General features: G+C 36.9%; 1 protein-coding gene across 6 annotated transcripts in view; it reads right to left on the reverse strand.

Annotated features, from left to right (window-relative positions):
• Positions 1 to 19575, reverse strand: part of PCMTD1 (protein-L-isoaspartate (D-aspartate) O-methyltransferase domain containing 1) — a 62129-nt gene that overhangs the window by 26793 nt on the left and 15761 nt on the right. For 2 of the 6 annotated variants that reach the window (XM_008706678.2, XM_040625712.1), the window contains exons 1-2: positions 13606 to 13792; positions 8045 to 8475 (exon numbers count right to left, since the gene is read on the reverse strand). The exons of 3 other annotated variants lie outside the window; for them this stretch is intronic. In XM_008706678.2, the coding sequence (XP_008704900.1) occupies positions 8045 to 8351 (307 nt within the window). In that variant the 5' untranslated portion in view covers positions 8352 to 8475; positions 13606 to 13792. Of the gene's footprint in view, positions 1 to 8044; positions 8476 to 13605; positions 13793 to 19575 lie in introns of those variants that run through there. One more of the 6 variants, XM_040625711.1, reaches the window with a different exon arrangement.

The following is a 19575-nucleotide window of genomic DNA, read 5'->3' on the forward strand; positions in this document are numbered from 1 at the left end:
CTACAAATAAAAGCATTATGGCTAAAACTAAGTATTTACCACAAGAGGGAGCAGGTGAATCAGTTATCTGGTTTCTACGAAACTAGTGTAGTTTCTCAATAAGAATTGAAATATATAATGTAAAAACATCTTTTAATAAGTTCCAATGATATTTTATTACTAATTTCAGTTGTATAAAATAAAGCATCTTTGGGAAGACTTATAAGTAAGTTTATAAGAATTCAGAGACAGTAACAGGTAAGCAGACAGGATCAGGTTTCACTCTTTCTGTGAACACCTTGGAGTATAACAAAGAGAAGTGCAAAAGTAGATAAAGGAAAGGGGAGTAAAAGGAATTAGCAAAAGATTAGGTAATCATTAACTAGATAAAAAGAAACAGATCTCATGTACTGACACTTAAGATACAATTAATTTCCTACGGTTTCTCCATCCCGTTATATTACACAAAAAGAGCACATTAAAGAAAAACAAACTGTCAAATGTTTATTGAGTCTGGCCATGTTAGTATAACCATTCTGAAGCTAGCTGGATATATCTAGAGTAGACTAGAGACTTGGTTCTCTGCTCTCTAGCTTTAGGAAAGGCCTCATGAAGCAAATCCTGAAAAAATTTCCAGAAAGTTCCTGTTCCGGCCCCTCAAGCTCCTCTCTACTGATGGATTTCTAACTGCTGTTTTACTTTATTACACTTGAATCTCAGACATATGTTTACACAAAATCTGAACATACTGGTTTAAATAGTTACAGAACAGGGATCCAAGCCCCTACGTAAACTACATGTCCAAAATATAAAAAACAGACATCACAATCAGCTCATTTACATATTTCCACCCAGTAGGCTAATACTCAAGTCTAATATGTTCACAACTTATGACTATCTCACACATCTACAGTGGAACATTAAAATAGATTGTTTCTACAAAAATAAATTCAGTAAACAGAGAAAAAGTTGTGCTCATCTACAAAACAGAAAATAGTTTTAAAAGCTAATTTAAAAAGCTTTAGTTCTTGATCTAAATTCTTTTTAATGCAATCATTTCCCCTGGAAGCCATTTTCAGCAGCTCTTTCATTCCACAGGATATTTATTTGTGAAATATCTGAAGATATGCTGGGGCCAGTGTAGTGACCAATTCACATAATATTTAGTGAACTAAATGAAGAGAACAGCCAATGAAACTGACATAATGCTTCTACTGCTAGTTCAGAGATGATACACACAGTTTCAAGGTTACAGGATGTGTCTTGTGCACTGCTGTGTCCTCAGCAGCCAGCGCAATGTTGGATATAATAAATATTTTTTGAAAGAATGGTGAAGTACAAAAATGTAGCTATGGTCCCAAACTTAAAAGGTTCACAACCAATACTGAGGCAAATGATATATACAAAGCCTAAAATGTGTATTTTTCATGCCTTAATTTAAATATAAAGTATACTAGCAAAAGTCATTAAGTATATGTCAGATCTATTTTGTTATTGTCACAGAATGAGGCATTCCAAAGAAGACAGAGATAAATACATTCCATTCAAAAGAAATTTCTTACTAATTTTAGCTGCTGATAGGAATCTTCTAAAATGCAATACGTATTTTCCTTTACGTACCTACGAAAAATATGACTCCAAGTCAACTATTATCCCTATGATGTGAGTATTATGCAAAAGTAGAGGTACCCCAGGCTTTATGAAGCTATACCCGAAATGGGGAGACAACCAAATAAAATGGAAAAAAGGAAAACCTTTTAAAGTATGCCTTTCAGGGGCGCCTGGGTAGCGCAGTCGTTAAGCGTCTGCCTTCGGCTCAGGGCGTGATCCCGGCGTTCGGGGATCGAGTCCCACATCGGGCTCCTCCACTGCTTCTTCCTCTCCCGCTCCCCTGCTGTGTTCCCTCTCTCGCTGGCTGTCTCTCTGTCACATAAATAAATTAAAAAAAAAAAAGTATGCTTTTCAGGGCACCTGGGTGGCTCAGGTGGTTGAGCGTCTGATCTCAGGGTCATGAGATCAAGCCCTGTGATGGGCTCCACTCTGGGCATGGAGCCTGCTTGGGATTCTCTCTCTCCCCCTCTCCCGCCACCAACCCACAGGTGTTCTCTCTCTCTCAAAAAATAAAAATAAAAAATTAAGTATGTCTTTTGATTCTTTCGGATTTTTTTAACCTTACCAATTATTCCACAAAATACAGAGAGAATAATCTGATGTTCAGGTTTCCACCTGAGTAATTTTTGGTAGTAAAAAAGTACCTTTCACCAGAATGAGAAACACAACAGAAAGAAAATTTAGAGAAGGAGACAGAAGGGGACAGTGAAGCACAACCTGCTCCTTCTGGTTCTGGGGCCCATTTCTGGCCCCTCCTGGGCCATTCTCAGGCAAATCTCTTAATACTTTGGAAGCTCATTTTCTCTTTTGTAATATAAAGCAAATAAAACAACCAGGTTGACAGTTTTTGGATTTAAAATTACTAACAATTTGAGGTGTTTGTACATATTTCCCCAAGTAGCAATGGTTCATTGGTAATTTGGTGTTTGTGGACATACACACAAATGACCTCAAAAGCCACCATCTAAGGGTACAAACAAATTTTAAGAAGTAGCGAATTCGCAAACAATAGAGATCAACTGTATTTGGTACAAGGATAATCTTGAGTTGGGTAGAGCTAATCCTGAAGGTAAATAAAAACTCAAGATGCTCAGAGAACCACCTAAGATTTTTCACACCACTGAGGGGATTGCTTTATAACTTTGAAAAACAGTATGAGGAAATAGAACCACAAATTACTATGAAAACTTTAAAATTTCTAAAACCCATACTATTTCCTAATATTTGATATTTTTATTACTATGTGTTGCCCAATAATAATTAGCAGTAATATCACATAACCACAAAATCATGTCTTTTTAGAGATAGCAGCATTGAAAGAGATGTTTGAGAGTAATGACTTCTACTCCACAACCAGAAGTGAGGGGGTAAAAAACCCTAAGATATAGAAAAGTAATGGCAACTCAATACAGGGTATGTGGGCAGAAGAAAAGATGCAGAGAAGCCTAACTAGGACTAAGAAGGAACAGTTTAAAGAGTGACAAGCTTTACTGATTTCAGAAAATATGACTAGCCTAAATGAAATGGTTCTTTTCAAAACAGATTTGCTCAGAGCCCAAAATAAAGCACATACCAAGAGCCTTTGTAATTCCTAAAAAGAAAAACAAAATATCCTCTAAAAAAAAAAAAAAAAAAAGAGGAAAAATTGAAGTTTGGTTTAATGCAGAAAATGTGCTCTGCTTTAAAGAGAATCCTGAGAACCTGCAGAATGTGTTTTGTCTTAGCAAAAAGAATGGGGGAGGGGAGCTGAAGACCACTCCCGATCTCCCTGTTTCTCTGGCTCACAGTGAGCCAAGATAGATTTCTAAAAGAGGTGCTTAAAGGAGCATGAAAAAAATATTTGAAAACTTTATTTCTGATAAAGGGCTTGTATCCAAAATATGTAAAGAACACTTACAACTCAATAAGAACATCCAACATCTTAATTAAAAAATGGGGGAAAAATCTGAAAAGACATTTAACTAGATACAGGAATGACAAGAAAACACAGGAATAGATGCTCCTCCAAATCATTACAGTGCAAGTTAAAAGCACAGCAAGAGAGTATTTTATACCTACTATAATAGCTGTTAAAAAAACTAACAAAAAACTACACAAGCATCGGTGAAGACGTGGAGAAACTAGAATCTCATTCATTGTGGGAATACAAAATAGTGCAGCCACTTTAGAAAATACTTTGACAATTTCTTAAAAAGTTAAAGATAGGGCCGCCTGGGTGGCTCGGTCAGTTAAATGGCCAACTCTTGGTTTTGGCTCAGGTCAGGATCTCATGGGTTGTGAGACTGAGCCGCGCTCAACAGGGAGTCTGCTTGAAATATTCTCTCCCTCTGCTCCTCCCTCCACTCACACTCTCGTGCATGTTCTCTTGCTCTCAAAAGAAGCAAATCTTTAAAAAAAAAAAAAAAAAGTTAAACATAAGCTTAACATAGAGCCCAGCAATTCCACTTCTAGGAATCTACCCAAGAGTTATGAAAATGGATGTCCACAGAAACATTTGTACATTTCGAATGTTCACTACAGTGTCATTCATAATTGCTGAAAAGTGGTAACCCAAATGTCCATTAAGTGGTGAATGGACAAATAAAATGTGGTATGCCCATACAAAGAAATATTATTCAACCATAAAAAGGAAAGAAATACTAATACATGCTACAGCTTTGAAAACATATTGCTAAGTGAAAGAAACCATACATAAAAGACCATGTGTTATATAATTCTATTTATATGAAATGTACAGAAAAGACAAATCTATAGAAACGGAATGTAAATAAGTGGTTGCCACGGGCTAGGGTGGAGACAGAGAGTGGATTCAGCCAGGCATGGGGGAGTATTCTTGGGGTGATGGAAATATTCTCAAACTGAACAATGGTAATGTTTGCATAACTCTGCAAATTTACTAAAACTCACTGAATTGTACACTTAAAATGGGCAAACTTTATGGTAAGTTGTATCTCATTAAAGGGAGAAGGGGGCTAAAATATGAGTATCTCAAGTCAAAGGCAATATAAGGGCAGCTGAATGAGGACCATTTAATGTCCTCTGATAAAGAGATAAAGACTACAGAGACCAAATATGATGGCAACATGTAGCTTAACTAATCAGCCTTTTGGACAACACAGCAGCACTGGACAATATAATGCTGACAGTGAGTTGCCTGTTAAGCACATAAGCCTGCTAACTGTTTTAACTTTAGAAACTAATGTTGTAGTGGTGAGGTAGTGGCAAACATAGTATTGGAATGATTCTGGCAGTTTCTCCAGTCATTTCTATTAACTCAAGAACTAAGGAAGAGACTAAGGAAGTCATTAAGTTGGATGAACCCTCATATTATAGGTTTAGAAAATGGGAGTAACCCCTAAGCAAAAAGGATCAGAATGGAAAACCATCCCTACCCAAATCAGAAAGATGATCAGACTAATTTGCCTTCATAGACCTGATATTCATAACTCAAGTCTGGGAAGCAGAGGACTTGGGAGCTCTCTTCTCTTGGACTCTATTTTTCAATGGGACTCCCTAGGTATGGAAAGACAGTACTGAGAGGAGAATTAAATAAGTGCTTGATTCTTTGTGAAAGTTTTTCGTTCTAGGAAGTCTTAAGGAGAAGCAAGTGGAACAAGAACTTATCTTCAATGAGAAACTCAACAAGTTGTCTAAATGAGGCACACTGGGAGTCGGAGTGATCCATTCTCCAGATCTGGAGCAAAAATAAATTCCACTTATGAATAACTGCTTCAAGTATACTTTAATCACAAGAAATTTACTGAGGTTAAGATAAACCTAACTTTCTCTCACTGAACAAAAGCTCTCACAAGACTGCAACCTATCCTCTACAGGTGTGTTTCTGGAGAGGCGGTGGAAATTCCCCAATGAGCATCTTTCTTATCTGCATTACCAAACCACAGACACCCTGCTCTCCTTGCCTTAGCCATAACTCCTCCAGATCATGCTCAGCATGTCCTCAAATGAGAATCCCTGCCTATGGTGAGCGCCTGTCATCCCCATCTTGTGACTAGGAGAGAAACATGGCTTAGAGCCATGATGTTACAGTTACTTAACAAGGACAGAACTTCTGTCAGTAAGGTCACTGTGAAGCAATGAAGCCATATCTGATTCACCATACTCAGATAATTGTAGGGAACATGTAAGCACCTTTCTCTGGGTCTACCTCCTTGCAAACACTCACAAAGCAAACCAAAAAAAAGAAGGGCAGGGGTAAAAAAATTAAGCTTCCTCAGAAGCTGAACAGATCCAAGATTTATTAGCTGTAATCACTGTTTTGCAGACTATTCTGCCTTTCCTTCTTCTTTAAAAGTTTATCTTTCTCACCAAATGACCATTTCCCATCAAAAAGAAAGGAACTTTATCTTTGGTTTTGACTGCAGGGTCACACCCAGATAAATCCTGAATAATGTCCAGTAACTCTATAGTCATACATGTAACTAGAGACCATGACTCCCTGGAGCCTTGTAACAGGAGGAAAATATCAACTGCATTGTGGATCACTTACACAGGGGTCTGTTTCTCCAGGCTGCCCTCTGGTATGGATTTAAACACATTCAAGATACAATAAAGTATGAGGTCAGCCTACAAATGCATATGGCATATTACAGGAATGTAATCTCTTGGAGACTGAGACTGAGTAGTAGAATTTAAGGAGGCAATCTCACTGATAGCAAGGTTGCTAATTATGACCCCCCTCTTCCCTGCAGGCCTTTCGCTAAGACTGACCTCCCTCAGCATGAGCCAGGTGACAGGCTCTTCCTCTCGGTGGAAGACAGGGTTAACAGGTGCTCTGAGGCTAGCCAGACGTACTAGGAAGCCTGGACTCCAGCCTAAAGTTGCCAGAGCTGGTCAAGAAATGCAGTCAAGAAGGCAACTCCCATTTTTTAAAAGCAGTCCCTACTCCCTCAACTAAGTTCCTTTGATTTGGACACAGACTCAAACCCTGAGATTCCTTTTTCAAAAATTAATAGATACGTGGGTGTGGGGTTCCCAACCTACAGAGAAACTCCTGTCTCAGGAAGGGCAGGAATACCAAATTTAAATGTAAGCTGCTTAATTTCTTTCTTGGTAAAAATTAATACTTTGCTACTTTTTGAGCATATCATTATGAATCAGAAACTTAGTAGTGGGATGAAACAGACTGTTTTATGTATTAGGTTGTATTAGGTATCAGGAACTGACTCAGTTGTCTTTATGAAATAGATTGCAGATCCCGTAACTAGGAAAGAAAATAAGGAGCTAGTCAGTGTGCAAGAAAGGGGAATTTCAGGTCTGAAAATGCCTTATAAGTCATTTAATGTGACTATATAATTTACTGTCAAAATTGGGACACTTTGGGAAAGAAAAGGACATTATAAATACTAATGCTAGGACAAGAGGGATAAACTGGGAGTGACCCAGCACCCTGGGAACACAGAATCATCTTACTAGAGTATACTCGTTTCTCTATTTGAAACCCTTCAATGACTCTCCATCACTGCAGACTGAATTTTAAACCACAGCCTCATCCCTAGAACTCAGGCATATGCCTCAATTTAAGGCTTGTCACAAAGTAGCACTCGGTAAATACCAAGTGGCTTAGTAAAAATAATGGTTATTCAACTTCCACCAATATCCTAAGGTCTTAGCATATTATTCTCCTCCAACCATGCCTTTTCAACCCACATTCTGTATTTTGCAGGTTCACTTCCTAGCTTTGTGACTTGAGGCAAGTTAGTTAACCTCTCTGTGCTCAGTTTACTCACCTTTGTACACAGGAATCCTAATAGTATGTACATTACAGGATTATTAGAACATTAAACGAGTTAATCTATGTAAAGTGCTTTAAACAATGTCTCGCCCTCATAGTAAGCATTCAGTAAGCTTCTCAAAGGCAGTGACAGTTGTCCCTTTTGATCAGGGTGTATACCTACACTAGGAATAATGCCTGACAGAACAGACAGTAAGTATGTTGAAAGCTTACTCACATATACTTCTCTTCTGTTTTTCTCCCAATCCCTTGCTTTGCCTCACCGGTGCCATATACTCTACATCACACAAACTCCTGTGTCTCCATCAAAAACCTGGCACCATTCCCTTTAAAATGGGACATCAATGACTACTGAACTCTCTATGCCAGTAGTCAGTCACAACCCTTTACCTGAAATAGATTACATGATACCCCTGAGTTTCCTGCCTACCAGCTGTTCAATTTTAAGTACAGACAATGACTGGAAAAACAGTTCCGAGGGTTTCTTAAATCTAGGATTAAATCCACAAACTAACTTTCAGGGTTAGGGCAGAGAATAAGAAAAGATTACTACCGCCTTGTGTTTCTACATTTAAATAAGGAAGAGAACTACTTTGAGTACATACATTCAAAGATATAAAAATTTACAAACCCTGTAAATCATGAACAATAACACAAACTCAGCTTACTTTTTAAAATAAAATTTTACAAAAATAAAATTACCTAAAATTAAGCCCACCATTGTACTTAAATATCCGGTTCCACTTCCCAGGTTAAGAAAAGACAATCCTGGTTGAAGTTTCAATGCTTCCATAACTTCAGAATAAATGCAAGGTGCTGACAAGTGTATGTTCCCATGCTTCCAGGCTAAGTCTTTGTAAGCATTGTCTCGGTAGCCTTCCAAATAGTAATCTCCGCGATCAATCGCTCTGAAGGCTTGCTCCACTCTTTCAGTGCGGATATACTGAGCTTCTTTTAAGTTATCAATTAAGTCATCATTATCTTCCCCAGCACTCACAGCTCCTCCCATGATAGTATTCAAATCAAATCATAAATTTTAAAATGTAATAAAATTAGCAGAAATGGCTTCCAATAATGTAGTGTGGTTTGTTTTCCCTTTAATATTGCACTTGATTTCCAAAAATAAATTAATCCTGAAAGGGAAGAATAAAAATAAACAGGTTTAAATTAATGCTCACAGGAAAGTAATTCCAGTTTTTTAAATATATAATAGTCATTATAACTACCATTTTTCAAGGACATATTCTGTTCCAGGCATAGTTTTAAGTTCTTTAAACATATTACTTTATTTATTCTTCTAACAACAACAAAAGGTAGCTTTAGTTTGATCTCATCTGTACAGATGGGAAATTTGGGACACAGAATAGTTAAGTCACCTCATACTGTGAGGCCTAATATAGCCATCAGTCACACATAGCTACCAAGACCAAAATTAAAATTAAATACAATTTAAAATTCAGTCAGGCACACCAGCCACACTTCAAGTGCTTAATAGCTACATGTGGCCAGTAATGGCCACACTGAACAGAGCTGCTCTAGAAAGTGACACTGCTGGGACACAGTTCCAGGTCTTTCAGACTCCAGAAACCATGATCTTAAGCATTACGTCAGGCGGCCTTTCAAGTAGGGTGAGTCTAGTTTAATACACATGAATTACTTGATTGATTTAAAATTCCTAAACTTAAAAATCCACTAACACCTAAATGCTAAACATCTTAAATGCACCACATAAATTCAAAATGTTACTGCAAGGTAACATATTATCCAAACACTGAATACAAAATACAAAAACAAAACAAACCAAACACATCCACATGTTTAAAATATACACACCCACACACAAGTACATATATATTAAGATTGTTTTATTTGGTAAACCCTGTGGTGATAAATAAGGAGACCACAAATTTTATTAACAACTTTAATAGTATAAGCACTAGAATATATGTCACGTGCATAAGTACAATGAACTTCTTTAAGGTCAAATTCAGCATGTTTAAATGAAAAGATAAGTGCAATCTGATAAACTAAATATAAATTTCAGTACATCATAATGAACACAATTTAATCTTTATCCAACTACAGTTGGTAAATGAATTCATATAACACTTAATTTCTGAATTAATAAATCAGGAGAAAAAAAGTGAAAAATGAAATGCCTGTGGCCAAAAATAAGAGTTCTGACAGCCAATTCTGGCAAGGCTGTACCCTCACCCTTGACTTTAGAGAAGAAAAGCAACTTCAGAGAAGAAAACGCCTCAAGTATCATCAGGGTCCTCACACCTCTGGCACCAAGCTGCCTCAGCGCTACTGGGGCAGCTGCTTCACCAGGTCCTGTCCCTGTCCCCCAATGCCTGCCTATGTCCTCTTCTGTATTTTCCTATGATCTCCTTAAACTTTCTGAGTAGAGGAAATACTGTGAACTCATGTCACACTTCTATTTAACTTATTCAAACTCACTTATACAAACCTGGCTGGCTCCAGTGCCCCCCCACACCCAAAAAAAAGGATTAACTGAAAAAAATACATGGGCTCGCAGCACCATTCTCCTCAATGAGTGTATTTCACAGCACACAGTGCAATCGGAGACATTGATCCACTCTTCCTTCAACAGGTCTTAGTTTGGACATTCTTTTATAGCCCACGCATCTCAACTTGCTGAGCACAGTTCTAGCATTTAAAGTTTTGTTTGTTTGTTTTTTACTGACATGGCCTCTAAGCATAGGTTAACTTTCTACCTGGCACTCCGACGAATGCCTTCCCAAGATGAAAGAAAAAGTGGCTAAGTTAGACTAGTAGGCAGCTTCAGTCCAGTGTGGCACCTACCTTAGGACTTTATAAGCCTAATTATGACTATGCAGACATTTAATGGCTCTCCAGGAAATGCTGTATTTTACTAGTCTGAAAATTATTCCGCAGAGTAATCTAATCCTTTTCAGGTCCTTCTGAACTCTAACCTGTCCAAAATTATCACAGCAAAACAAACAAATGACTTCACTACACAAAAATGCACTCTTGGTGAGAAAGGCAAAGAGGAAGAATCAAACCAACAAGAACTACTACCATTTCCTGATGGACACTGCACTATTTTCTGTATATTATCTCATTAAAAGCTACAATAAGCCTATGAGGAAGGCATTCCCATGCCTACTTTCAAGTAGAAACAATGTGTATAGGACTAGGGTAAATACAATGCATGTGACCGTTGCTAAAGGAGCCCAGAGGAAAGTGGATCCAGGGATCCAGGAAAGCTTTCTTAAAAAGGCATGGATTGTGTAATGCAATTAAAGGACTAAGGGAATTAAAGGTTGAGGATATGGCTGGTATTAAAGCGAGAGAGTAGATGACTTAAGAAACTACATATAGTTCGATACCTTCCAGCACCATAAGACCTTTATCCTGTAGGCCAGTGATTTTTTTTTTTTTTTTTAAAGCCTGGACCCTTCTGAGAATCTGATATTTCTGGCCCCTCTCTCTAATTAAAAAACGGATGAATGAGAAGTTTTACATCCTTCGGAAGGATCCTGAGTTCCTACAGACCCATGAGTTGAATCTTATTTAAGAAATCTATTACATGCAACAGAGACAGCCACAGACGGAGGGAGAATTACATGTCCGTTTTAGAAAGTGCAGTGCAATCTGTGTTGCTGATCTACTTCAACAGACCAGAGACCAAGTACTCGGAAAGCTGGGAAACACATCACCTTGTTAACAAGGAGCAGCGCAAAAATTTGAAGCCAGATTTCCCGGACTCCTTTCTATTTTGAAAGGAAAGACAAATACATCTGAACACAAAGCCGCAAGGTATCCAGGAAGGAGATGGTCAGGAAAGGTTTTCTGGAATAGGATGTGCGATCTGCTACAATGCATCATGTTTCTTTAAAACAAATTTTTATTTGTATATACTAAATATACATTTAGTATATAAGGTAATGATGTGCAGATAATGAAGATGTGGTGGTGGTTTCCATGTTCATGTTTTGAAGTGACAGGAAGGTACAAGCTTACACATAGTAAAAAGATACCTTAGCAACTTATGAAAATTTTCAGCAAAAAGCTGAAAACAGAGAGTGCCTATCTCTAAGGCAATTCAAGTGGTCTGAGGAAGCTGTGAATGCAGATAAAAAAAAATGTTAAAACACTGTCTCTGGATTAAAGCAACAGATGAATTGACGCTATACTCAGATTCAGATTTTTAAATTTTGATAAAAATATGCATATGCAAATAAAACGACATCCATAAGCAAATTATCTTCTAGAGCCTAAATTTCAGAGGAAGATGAACCTTAGGGTTTAAGGCTATTAAGGACTGACTGACTGTGATGCTACGTGCAAATCCCAGATTTAGCTATGCTAAAAATTTTTATTAGGATTGCTATTGCTTTTGTTGGTAAACTGGTTATACGGTTGCATAGGTTTTCAGTGGTATGTTTCAAGGCTATTTTTTCCACAAGTCCTATTGTTTTGCAAAACATTAGTAGGTGTTTTCAGATGTTATAGAAAACCCAGGACTGGACTTGTTAGGGCCTTGAAGGAATCTTAAGAAACCTAAAGGACCTCAGACCACCTCTGGAGAAGAGCTGGCATGAAAACTACAAAATGGGATGAGCAGAGCAGTGGTAGAGTTATACAGGGACACAGTTATGGAACACCAGCCGAGACATGGGGGTGGAGACAAAAGATGGGAAAATTTTCCTAAATATGAAGATGTGGTAAGCACAGTGGCAGAAGGAAGGAGAGGTGTTCAAAACAAGCAGAAAAGACAAGGAGACAAGAGGCAATGCACCCGCCCACTTAAGGCACTACAAATAGTACCAAGAGCTGAAGCGCAGGAATAGAAGGCAGTGCTTGGTGAGGCTAGAACAATAAAGAGGAATGAAAAATGAAGCTTGAAGGCCACACACACACGAAGCTTGGACTTCCTCCCACAGAAATGAAGCCAGCAAAGGCTTTTTAGAGAATGAGAAACATACTGGATGACTAATTTTAAAATAAGATGTAAAGGAAAAACCAAAACTGTAAAAGGAAGAGAATATAATTATACATTATTTGGTCTGGGGAAGACAATGTTTACATAGTCAGAATAGTGAAAACACAATTGCTGATTCAAGTCATTTAACCACAACAGGATGAAAGGGAAGAGGTAGAGGGGTATGGAAGTTGATACCTCATTTGTGATTATAGAAAGTAAATGCTATCTAAAATTAATGAATTTAAAAAGAGTATCGTAGTTAGCAACGTGGAGGTAACTTCCCTACTATGAAATAGCTGAATGCATTAAGTTCGCTCTGGAGTGTGAGCCTCCAGGTGGAAACAGGTAAAGCCAGGAACTGCTATACTTTGTCTTCAGGGTATCACTTGACTTTCCAAATGGTGTACATGCATTATTTGAACAAAAGTGACAAGGAAAGCTGAAAATAAAGGAGATATGTAAATGTGTGTGTGTGTGTGTGTGTGTGTGTGTGTTTACACCAGAATAAAAGACACACAGAATACAATTTTCTATTTTAAGGAATAAAAATACATTTAACAGGCTACAGTAGAAAAATCAAAGAATAAAAAAAGAGACAATAATATAATAACAATTTATCATATACATAGTTTCTGATAGTGGGTGGAAAACAAATTATTATAAATTAAATTACATTTTTATAACGTTGACCAATTCAATTATAATAGTATGTGCATTTGTAGAAAACTTGAAAACCAATAAATAAAAATTATTCATAACCCTAATATTCAAAGAGCCACTGCTAATACTTACTTTCTAAGCATCTATATGCTTTCTTTTTAATACAATATTAGTATTATACTATATATATTATTTCAAACTTTTGCTTAATATGTCTTAAGCATTTTCATGCCATCAAAAATTCTTCCAAAATCCAAAAGTGTGATATCCCACCACATGGAGGCACCAAAATGTAATCAATCCCCTGACTGCTGGACCATGAATTTTGGATTATAATTAGTGTACCTGTGAGGAATTTGCACGTTAAAATCTGTAATAAATATTGTGATAATTCAACAATAATCCCCTAACTTGAAATATACTTCATTTTTTACAAGTAAAGCAAACACTATTAAAAAGCCATCATAGCATTAAGTCATGGAAGCATTTGCCATTTGTTAATTCTGAGATAATTCCATCTCAATCATGGAAAAGTGCCAAATACAAGTCAAGAGACCAAGGTGTAGTCTTGGTCCCAATGATAACTTTTTTGTATGGCTCTGGGCAGCTCTCCAGAACATCATTTCCTCACCTGTGAAATGAAGAGGCTAAATTCTGTGATTCCTAAGGTTCTCCCAGAGCTCTAATGTCCCTGTTATTTGGCATCAAACCCATATTTGAGTACAGCTCAGGTTTAGTTATCCAGGAATGTCTGTCCATGCTTCAGAATCTCTGTTACTTCGGTCTCATTTTTTGGTGCCCCCCTCCTGCCATTTTCTCTAACACGGAAAAGACAAAAAAATTAGGAGTGTTCAAGTCCAGCATTAAAACAATAAAAGCAAAATAAGGAATCTAAGGAAAAGAAAAGGTAAAGGCAAAAGAGAGAAGCATCAGAAAATAAAAGAACAGCTTACACAGTTATGTCTGTTTGAGAAGGAAGTTGTCATATTTACTCACAGAACACAATTTCACTCCTTGGCATTTTCTTTCTAGTACGTGTGTTTGGGGTACATACATTCCCATAAGCTCACCTAAAATGATCTGCAAGGTGTTCCAAAAAAAGATGATTCTAGTCTTTCAAAGTAAGATATGTAGCTTTAATGTATTTGGTTTATGGGAAGATCTACTGAAGGCCCAGTTCAATATTATGGTGTCTTTCAGGCAGCTTAGGGATATTTTATGGAAGGTTAAAGACAAGTCAAAGGAGGCGGGAAGCAAACAGATGGCAGACAGATGTCACAGAGTTGGAGGACAGAATGAATGCTGACTCACTTTCTTTCCCTCCTAGCAACCAGTGGCAAGCAGCCAACTGCTGCTTGCTGCTCCTTTCTCTGCAAAGGTGAGGACAAAGCTCAACCAGCTTTGGAGTAAAGGAAACTGTGATCCACCAGTTGAGGATGGAGAACACACCATTTGAGGGCATGAACAAAGGATCTTTCTTCCTCATGCCCTCAAAGATCTTATCATGGGAGTCATGCATGAAGGCTGCTTTGAGTGTGGAGACAACTACACAGGAGAAAAAATCTTCTCAATGATGGCAAATAGATATGATGAGACATAAATACAGAATAAGAAAGAAGAAAGAAAGAAAGAGCAAGAAAAAGCTAAGGAAGGGGCAGAACAAGTCTCCCCAAAATGTGCTACTTTGACATGCGGACCATTTTGAGCTGAAGGCAATCAAGACCCAGCATACGAAAGAAAAACTTTTACCTCCCTTTAAACTACCTCAAAGAATTTAGTTAAGGAGCTTGTCCCAAAAAGAGAGCTATTACCAAGATACAACTTTTTTTTTTTTTTTAATCTGAATGACCTATCCGTATAGCAGGGCAAACATCTAATTACCAAACATCTGCTGTTCTTATCGTCCTATGAATCGCCTCCTCCCCTGTGACATCCCAGGCCCCTAGCCTACTTCTTAGCGCTTGATGGCATGCATGTAAGCCTCAACTGCCCGCCCAGCTTATCCCTGTGTCTCACTGTCTTTGTGGGGCTCCCATACATATACAATTAAATTTTTCTCCTGTTAATCTGTCTTATATTAATTTGATTATCAGACCAGCCAAAGAACCTATAAGAGTAGAAGGAAAATTCTGACAGAAAATTCAGTACTCATTGTGTCAATCTTTTTTTTTATTTATTTATTTACTTATTATTACTAGTGATAACATATATATGCAATTTCCTAAGTCTCTACTACATACGGGCACTGGGCTCTATTTCTTTACCAAAATTCTATGAAGAAGCACTAACTTCATTTTACTAATGAGGAGACCAAAGTTCGGAGAGACAGCGAGACAAGCTCAGAGCTCGTGAGTATCTGAGCCACAACTCAAATTCAATTTGGCAAGCCATAAAATCCTCCTGAAACAGAACAATTTGCAAAGAGGCACCTGGCCCATAATTCAAAAGTAGATTTTTCATCCCCTTGCCTGAAAAGATTCAGATCTCTCTCCCTCTCTCTCAAGCTCTCGTTTCCTCTTTTTTTCTCCCTTTTAGTAATCTGGGTTCAAAAAGAATGGAGTAGTGGAAATAAAGCATCTAATGTCAGGTACTGACTGCAGCCTCAGGCAAATTATTTAACCTGTGATCTTCAGGTTCCTTGTCTATAAAATGGGAAAAAATAATAACCATATCGTAAATTTGTAAACAGTGAACAGTGCACAGCACATAAAGCTTCTAATGTACACATGTCCAATAAGTAATTCACTTTCTTTCACATGTGGGACAAAAAAAGACACATTCAAAATGTTCATTTTTAAACCCAAAAGACCAGGAAGGGAAAACAAAAAAGGATCAGTTCTGAAATCTAGTGATCACCTAGTGACTTCCTTAAGACAGAACTGCAGAATGAAAACGTAAATCCTAAAGTTAGAGGTGTCAGGAAAAAAAAGCCAAGGAACAGTGAATACAGAAGCAAAAGGAAAATTATACCCATTCACATTAAGTTGATTGAGAGAGGTTAATATAAAAACAAAATAAAAAAGCAAAACAAAACAAAAAAACAATCCAGTGCCTTCTGTCATGCTCTGGGCCACAAACTCAGCCAAGAGGCCTAAATTAGGACCAGCTGCCCTCTGCATTCACTTACACAGGCTCAGGCAGCAGTCAGGTACTGAACCTCTCTTTGGTAGCTTACTAGCTAACTTCCAGCTGTGCTAATTTTCTCTAATGGAACATTTGTTACATAAATAAGCAAAAATTAGCTGTCTTCTATAGTTTTCTTTGGTTTGACACATGTTTTCTGTAATAATAAAGATAAAATAAAATGAAGATAAAATAAAATATTTAAAATATGCATCACACTTGTAAAGGTGTTAGCAAGCATTTAATAAATGATGATTAAACATAAAACACTGTAAGAGTAACTTCTAGCATTCTACTTCAGGACATCCTTTCAAATTCTAACATACCTAACAGCTACAAAAAGTGAAAGTATATTTTTCCTTTATAGTCCCTTGTACCCTGGAATCTTCACCTGATCAGACAGTTGATAAACCACTGTCTCAAGATAATTAAAGAGTATCTGCTCCCCAACCCTTCAATTCACTACTACAAATTGTTTCCAGTAACAAAAGAAAGTTCTGTTGGAAACAACTAGGTCCTATATTTTAATATTTGGCAAGTTTAAAGATGCCTCTATTCATAGATGTTGACTTTTCAGTCATATTCTCAATTCTATTCCAGTCTTGCATCCTATGCCTTTTCCTTCTCTCCACCTTCCTCCTCATTCTTTTAATTTTCCTATTATCCTTGCCTGGGGCAGTGAAGATCAGCATAAACTCAAACAAGATGGAGAAACAGTAGGAGATAGCTCTATAGGAGTTCAAGGAATAGGCTATAAAGGGATGGAAGAATATAAAATATTTTTGAAAGACAAGATGAGACATTTTAAGCTGAAATTTTATCATTTTGAAAGTTACAGGATTTCATATACCTCCAATGTCTCCTCCACTCCTTTTACTTAAAGATCTGAATAATGACCTCTTCAAAACTGTATTACTACACAATCAAGCATGTGTCATTATCCTAAACAGTCACACCCATATATTACAAATGCCCTCAATATGCAAAGTTCCATGTATCTTTGAGCTAACAAAACCATCAGACATTAACTGCCTCAGATTTTAGGATTATTGCTTAACATCTTCAATTTTTCAAGAAATATAAGACGTGCTCTAGTAACCATCCTTAACACTTAAAAAAAATTCCTTAAGGAAGCTACAGCCAAGAAAAACCTTTCAAACAGAGGAGTTGTTTACCTCCTGTAACTCAGGAAAAGTCTGAAGCAGAACACTGAAATGACAATTGAGCTTTCTGGTTTTAGTCCGTTAAGTGACAATGTTCTTAGGAAGTAATGAAATCAATAAGAAAGCACAACAGAAAAACATACACATTTTTGGCTCCTCTTGGGTCACGCTTTTAAAGCTGGCCCTATTTTATTTGAAAAGTTTTGAGTTCACAAAGAACAATATTCAAATAAAAAATAAAACAATATTTCAAAGCAAAATTCCATAATTTGGGAATATGGATGGTCTGTATCTGTTCCCTTCCACTAGTATATCACAAACCAAAACATGAGCTCACACGAAAGATACTCTTTCTGCATATTATTGTACTGTGGAATGCAAAGACTGGCCTTGTCACACTATATGATTTTAAGCAAACTGTTATCTTTCCTGGCTTTGGTTTTTTTCACCTGGGAGATACTGTCACTAAATCAAATTTTCTTAATGGCACCTGTAAAAACTTTAAAAACATCTAAGTGTATTTGCTATACAAAGAATGTAAACAGGTTAACTAAAAGTTTTTTGGCCTTATAAAATGGCATCTTTCCAAAGTTCATGATGATCATTTTATCTATGGACAGACAGAGCAAGCTATATAGAATAAAATATCTAGTTGTACATCATTCTTAATTTTTCAGTGCTTCAACAGCAACTCATATAATTTCATTAACTACCCCGAGGCATTTACACAGGACAGGTGGTATTATCTGCACCATGCAAATGGAAGAATACCAATTGAGAAAGAACAAACTATTTGTTCTAGATTTCCCACATAATACAAAGATATTTTGGTCTTATTCATAGATCTAATGGCATTCACTACCACTAATATTCACATTACCAGAAACAAGAAAACACAGCAACTAGAAATGTAAGTCTAAGACCTTTTGAAAAATACACACACACCACATTTGATATTAATACCTTCATCCCATTTATTGGGACAAATAACTCTATCCCTATTTTTACTCATGACCCAGAGAAAGTTTAAGAAGTTCTTTAAAATAAACTGTAATCAGGGATGCCTGGGTGTCTCAGACAGTTAAGCGTCTCCCTTCAGCTCAGGTCATGATCCCAGGGTCCTGGGATTGAGTCCCGTGTCATGTCGGGCTCCCTGCTCAGTGGGGAGTCTGCTTCTCCCTCTGCCCCTACCCACTGCTTATGCTCTCTCTCACTCTCTCAACTAAATAAAATCTTTAAATTAAATAAAACTGTAATCATAAGATCATCACCATAATTCCATAGGCTTTAAAATAATTGCCATGAAGCACATCTTAACTTTTAAATGATTATCTGTCATCAATAGTTCTTTGTATCAATAAAACTCATTTGGAGAACGCCATGCAAACTAAACCACCAAAATGCTGTAAAAGCTTATTAAACTATAGCCAGTACCTCCCTCCAGGCTTCACTTAACAAGTTCTTCCAGCAAGCTGAATAAGACGCAGGGACACTGAGGATAGAAGGTCAAAAAATGGCTTCAGTTCAGTTCAGTGCAATAGACAGTCTTTGTCCATGGAAATTAGTCTCTTAAACAGTCTTTGTTCATGGAAATTAGTCTCTTAAACGGTTCGTGTATTAAAAAAAAATAAAAATATTTAAAAATTACTTTCAATTTGACTACAATAAATTCATAGAACTGAAGGTTTTTAATAATGTAAGGAATTATTTCATATTAATTAGACTGATGGTCAAACTGTGTCCTGAGTATAATTATGGTTATTAACAGTACACATTAAAACACTAAACACCCTCTGGACAAAGTTACTCAAAGCAATTAGACTGCCTTACATTTGGATATTTTAAGTTTTGCACAAAAAGACTTCCATTTGATTTCCTTATTCAATTAACAAAAACTGATCACCTATTTTTGCCTCAGGAACTATGATAAGCATGAAGGATTCAGAGACCATACTCCAGAGGCTAAACTCAAAGAGTTTTCTTGGGAGGTAAGAAAAGCAGAAGAGCTCACTTCATTTTTACAGATAAAGAATTGAGCCCCAGCAGCTGCTTTGTCCAAGATCACACAAGTTAGAAAGAAACCCAAGTTTTATATGTCATTTTATAATAATCTAGATAAGACAAAATCTGTTCAAAACATTAGAACGTTTAAGGCCAAAAAGACCTAATTTACTCCTTTTCGATTTCTTAAAATTGAGCAGAATGCTTCTTTTAAAAAGAATTTTTTATTAATTTCAATATTTAATTACTGGTAGTAAGCAATATTACTAAAACCTGACTCTATGACAGCTCATTGGGAGACTGTAAGGGAAAAA

This window comes from Ursus maritimus, unplaced genomic scaffold (genome assembly GCF_017311325.1).
Source record: "Ursus maritimus isolate PB19 unplaced genomic scaffold, ASM1731132v1 scaffold_9, whole genome shotgun sequence".
NCBI classification, from domain to species: domain Eukaryota; kingdom Metazoa; phylum Chordata; class Mammalia; order Carnivora; family Ursidae; genus Ursus; species Ursus maritimus.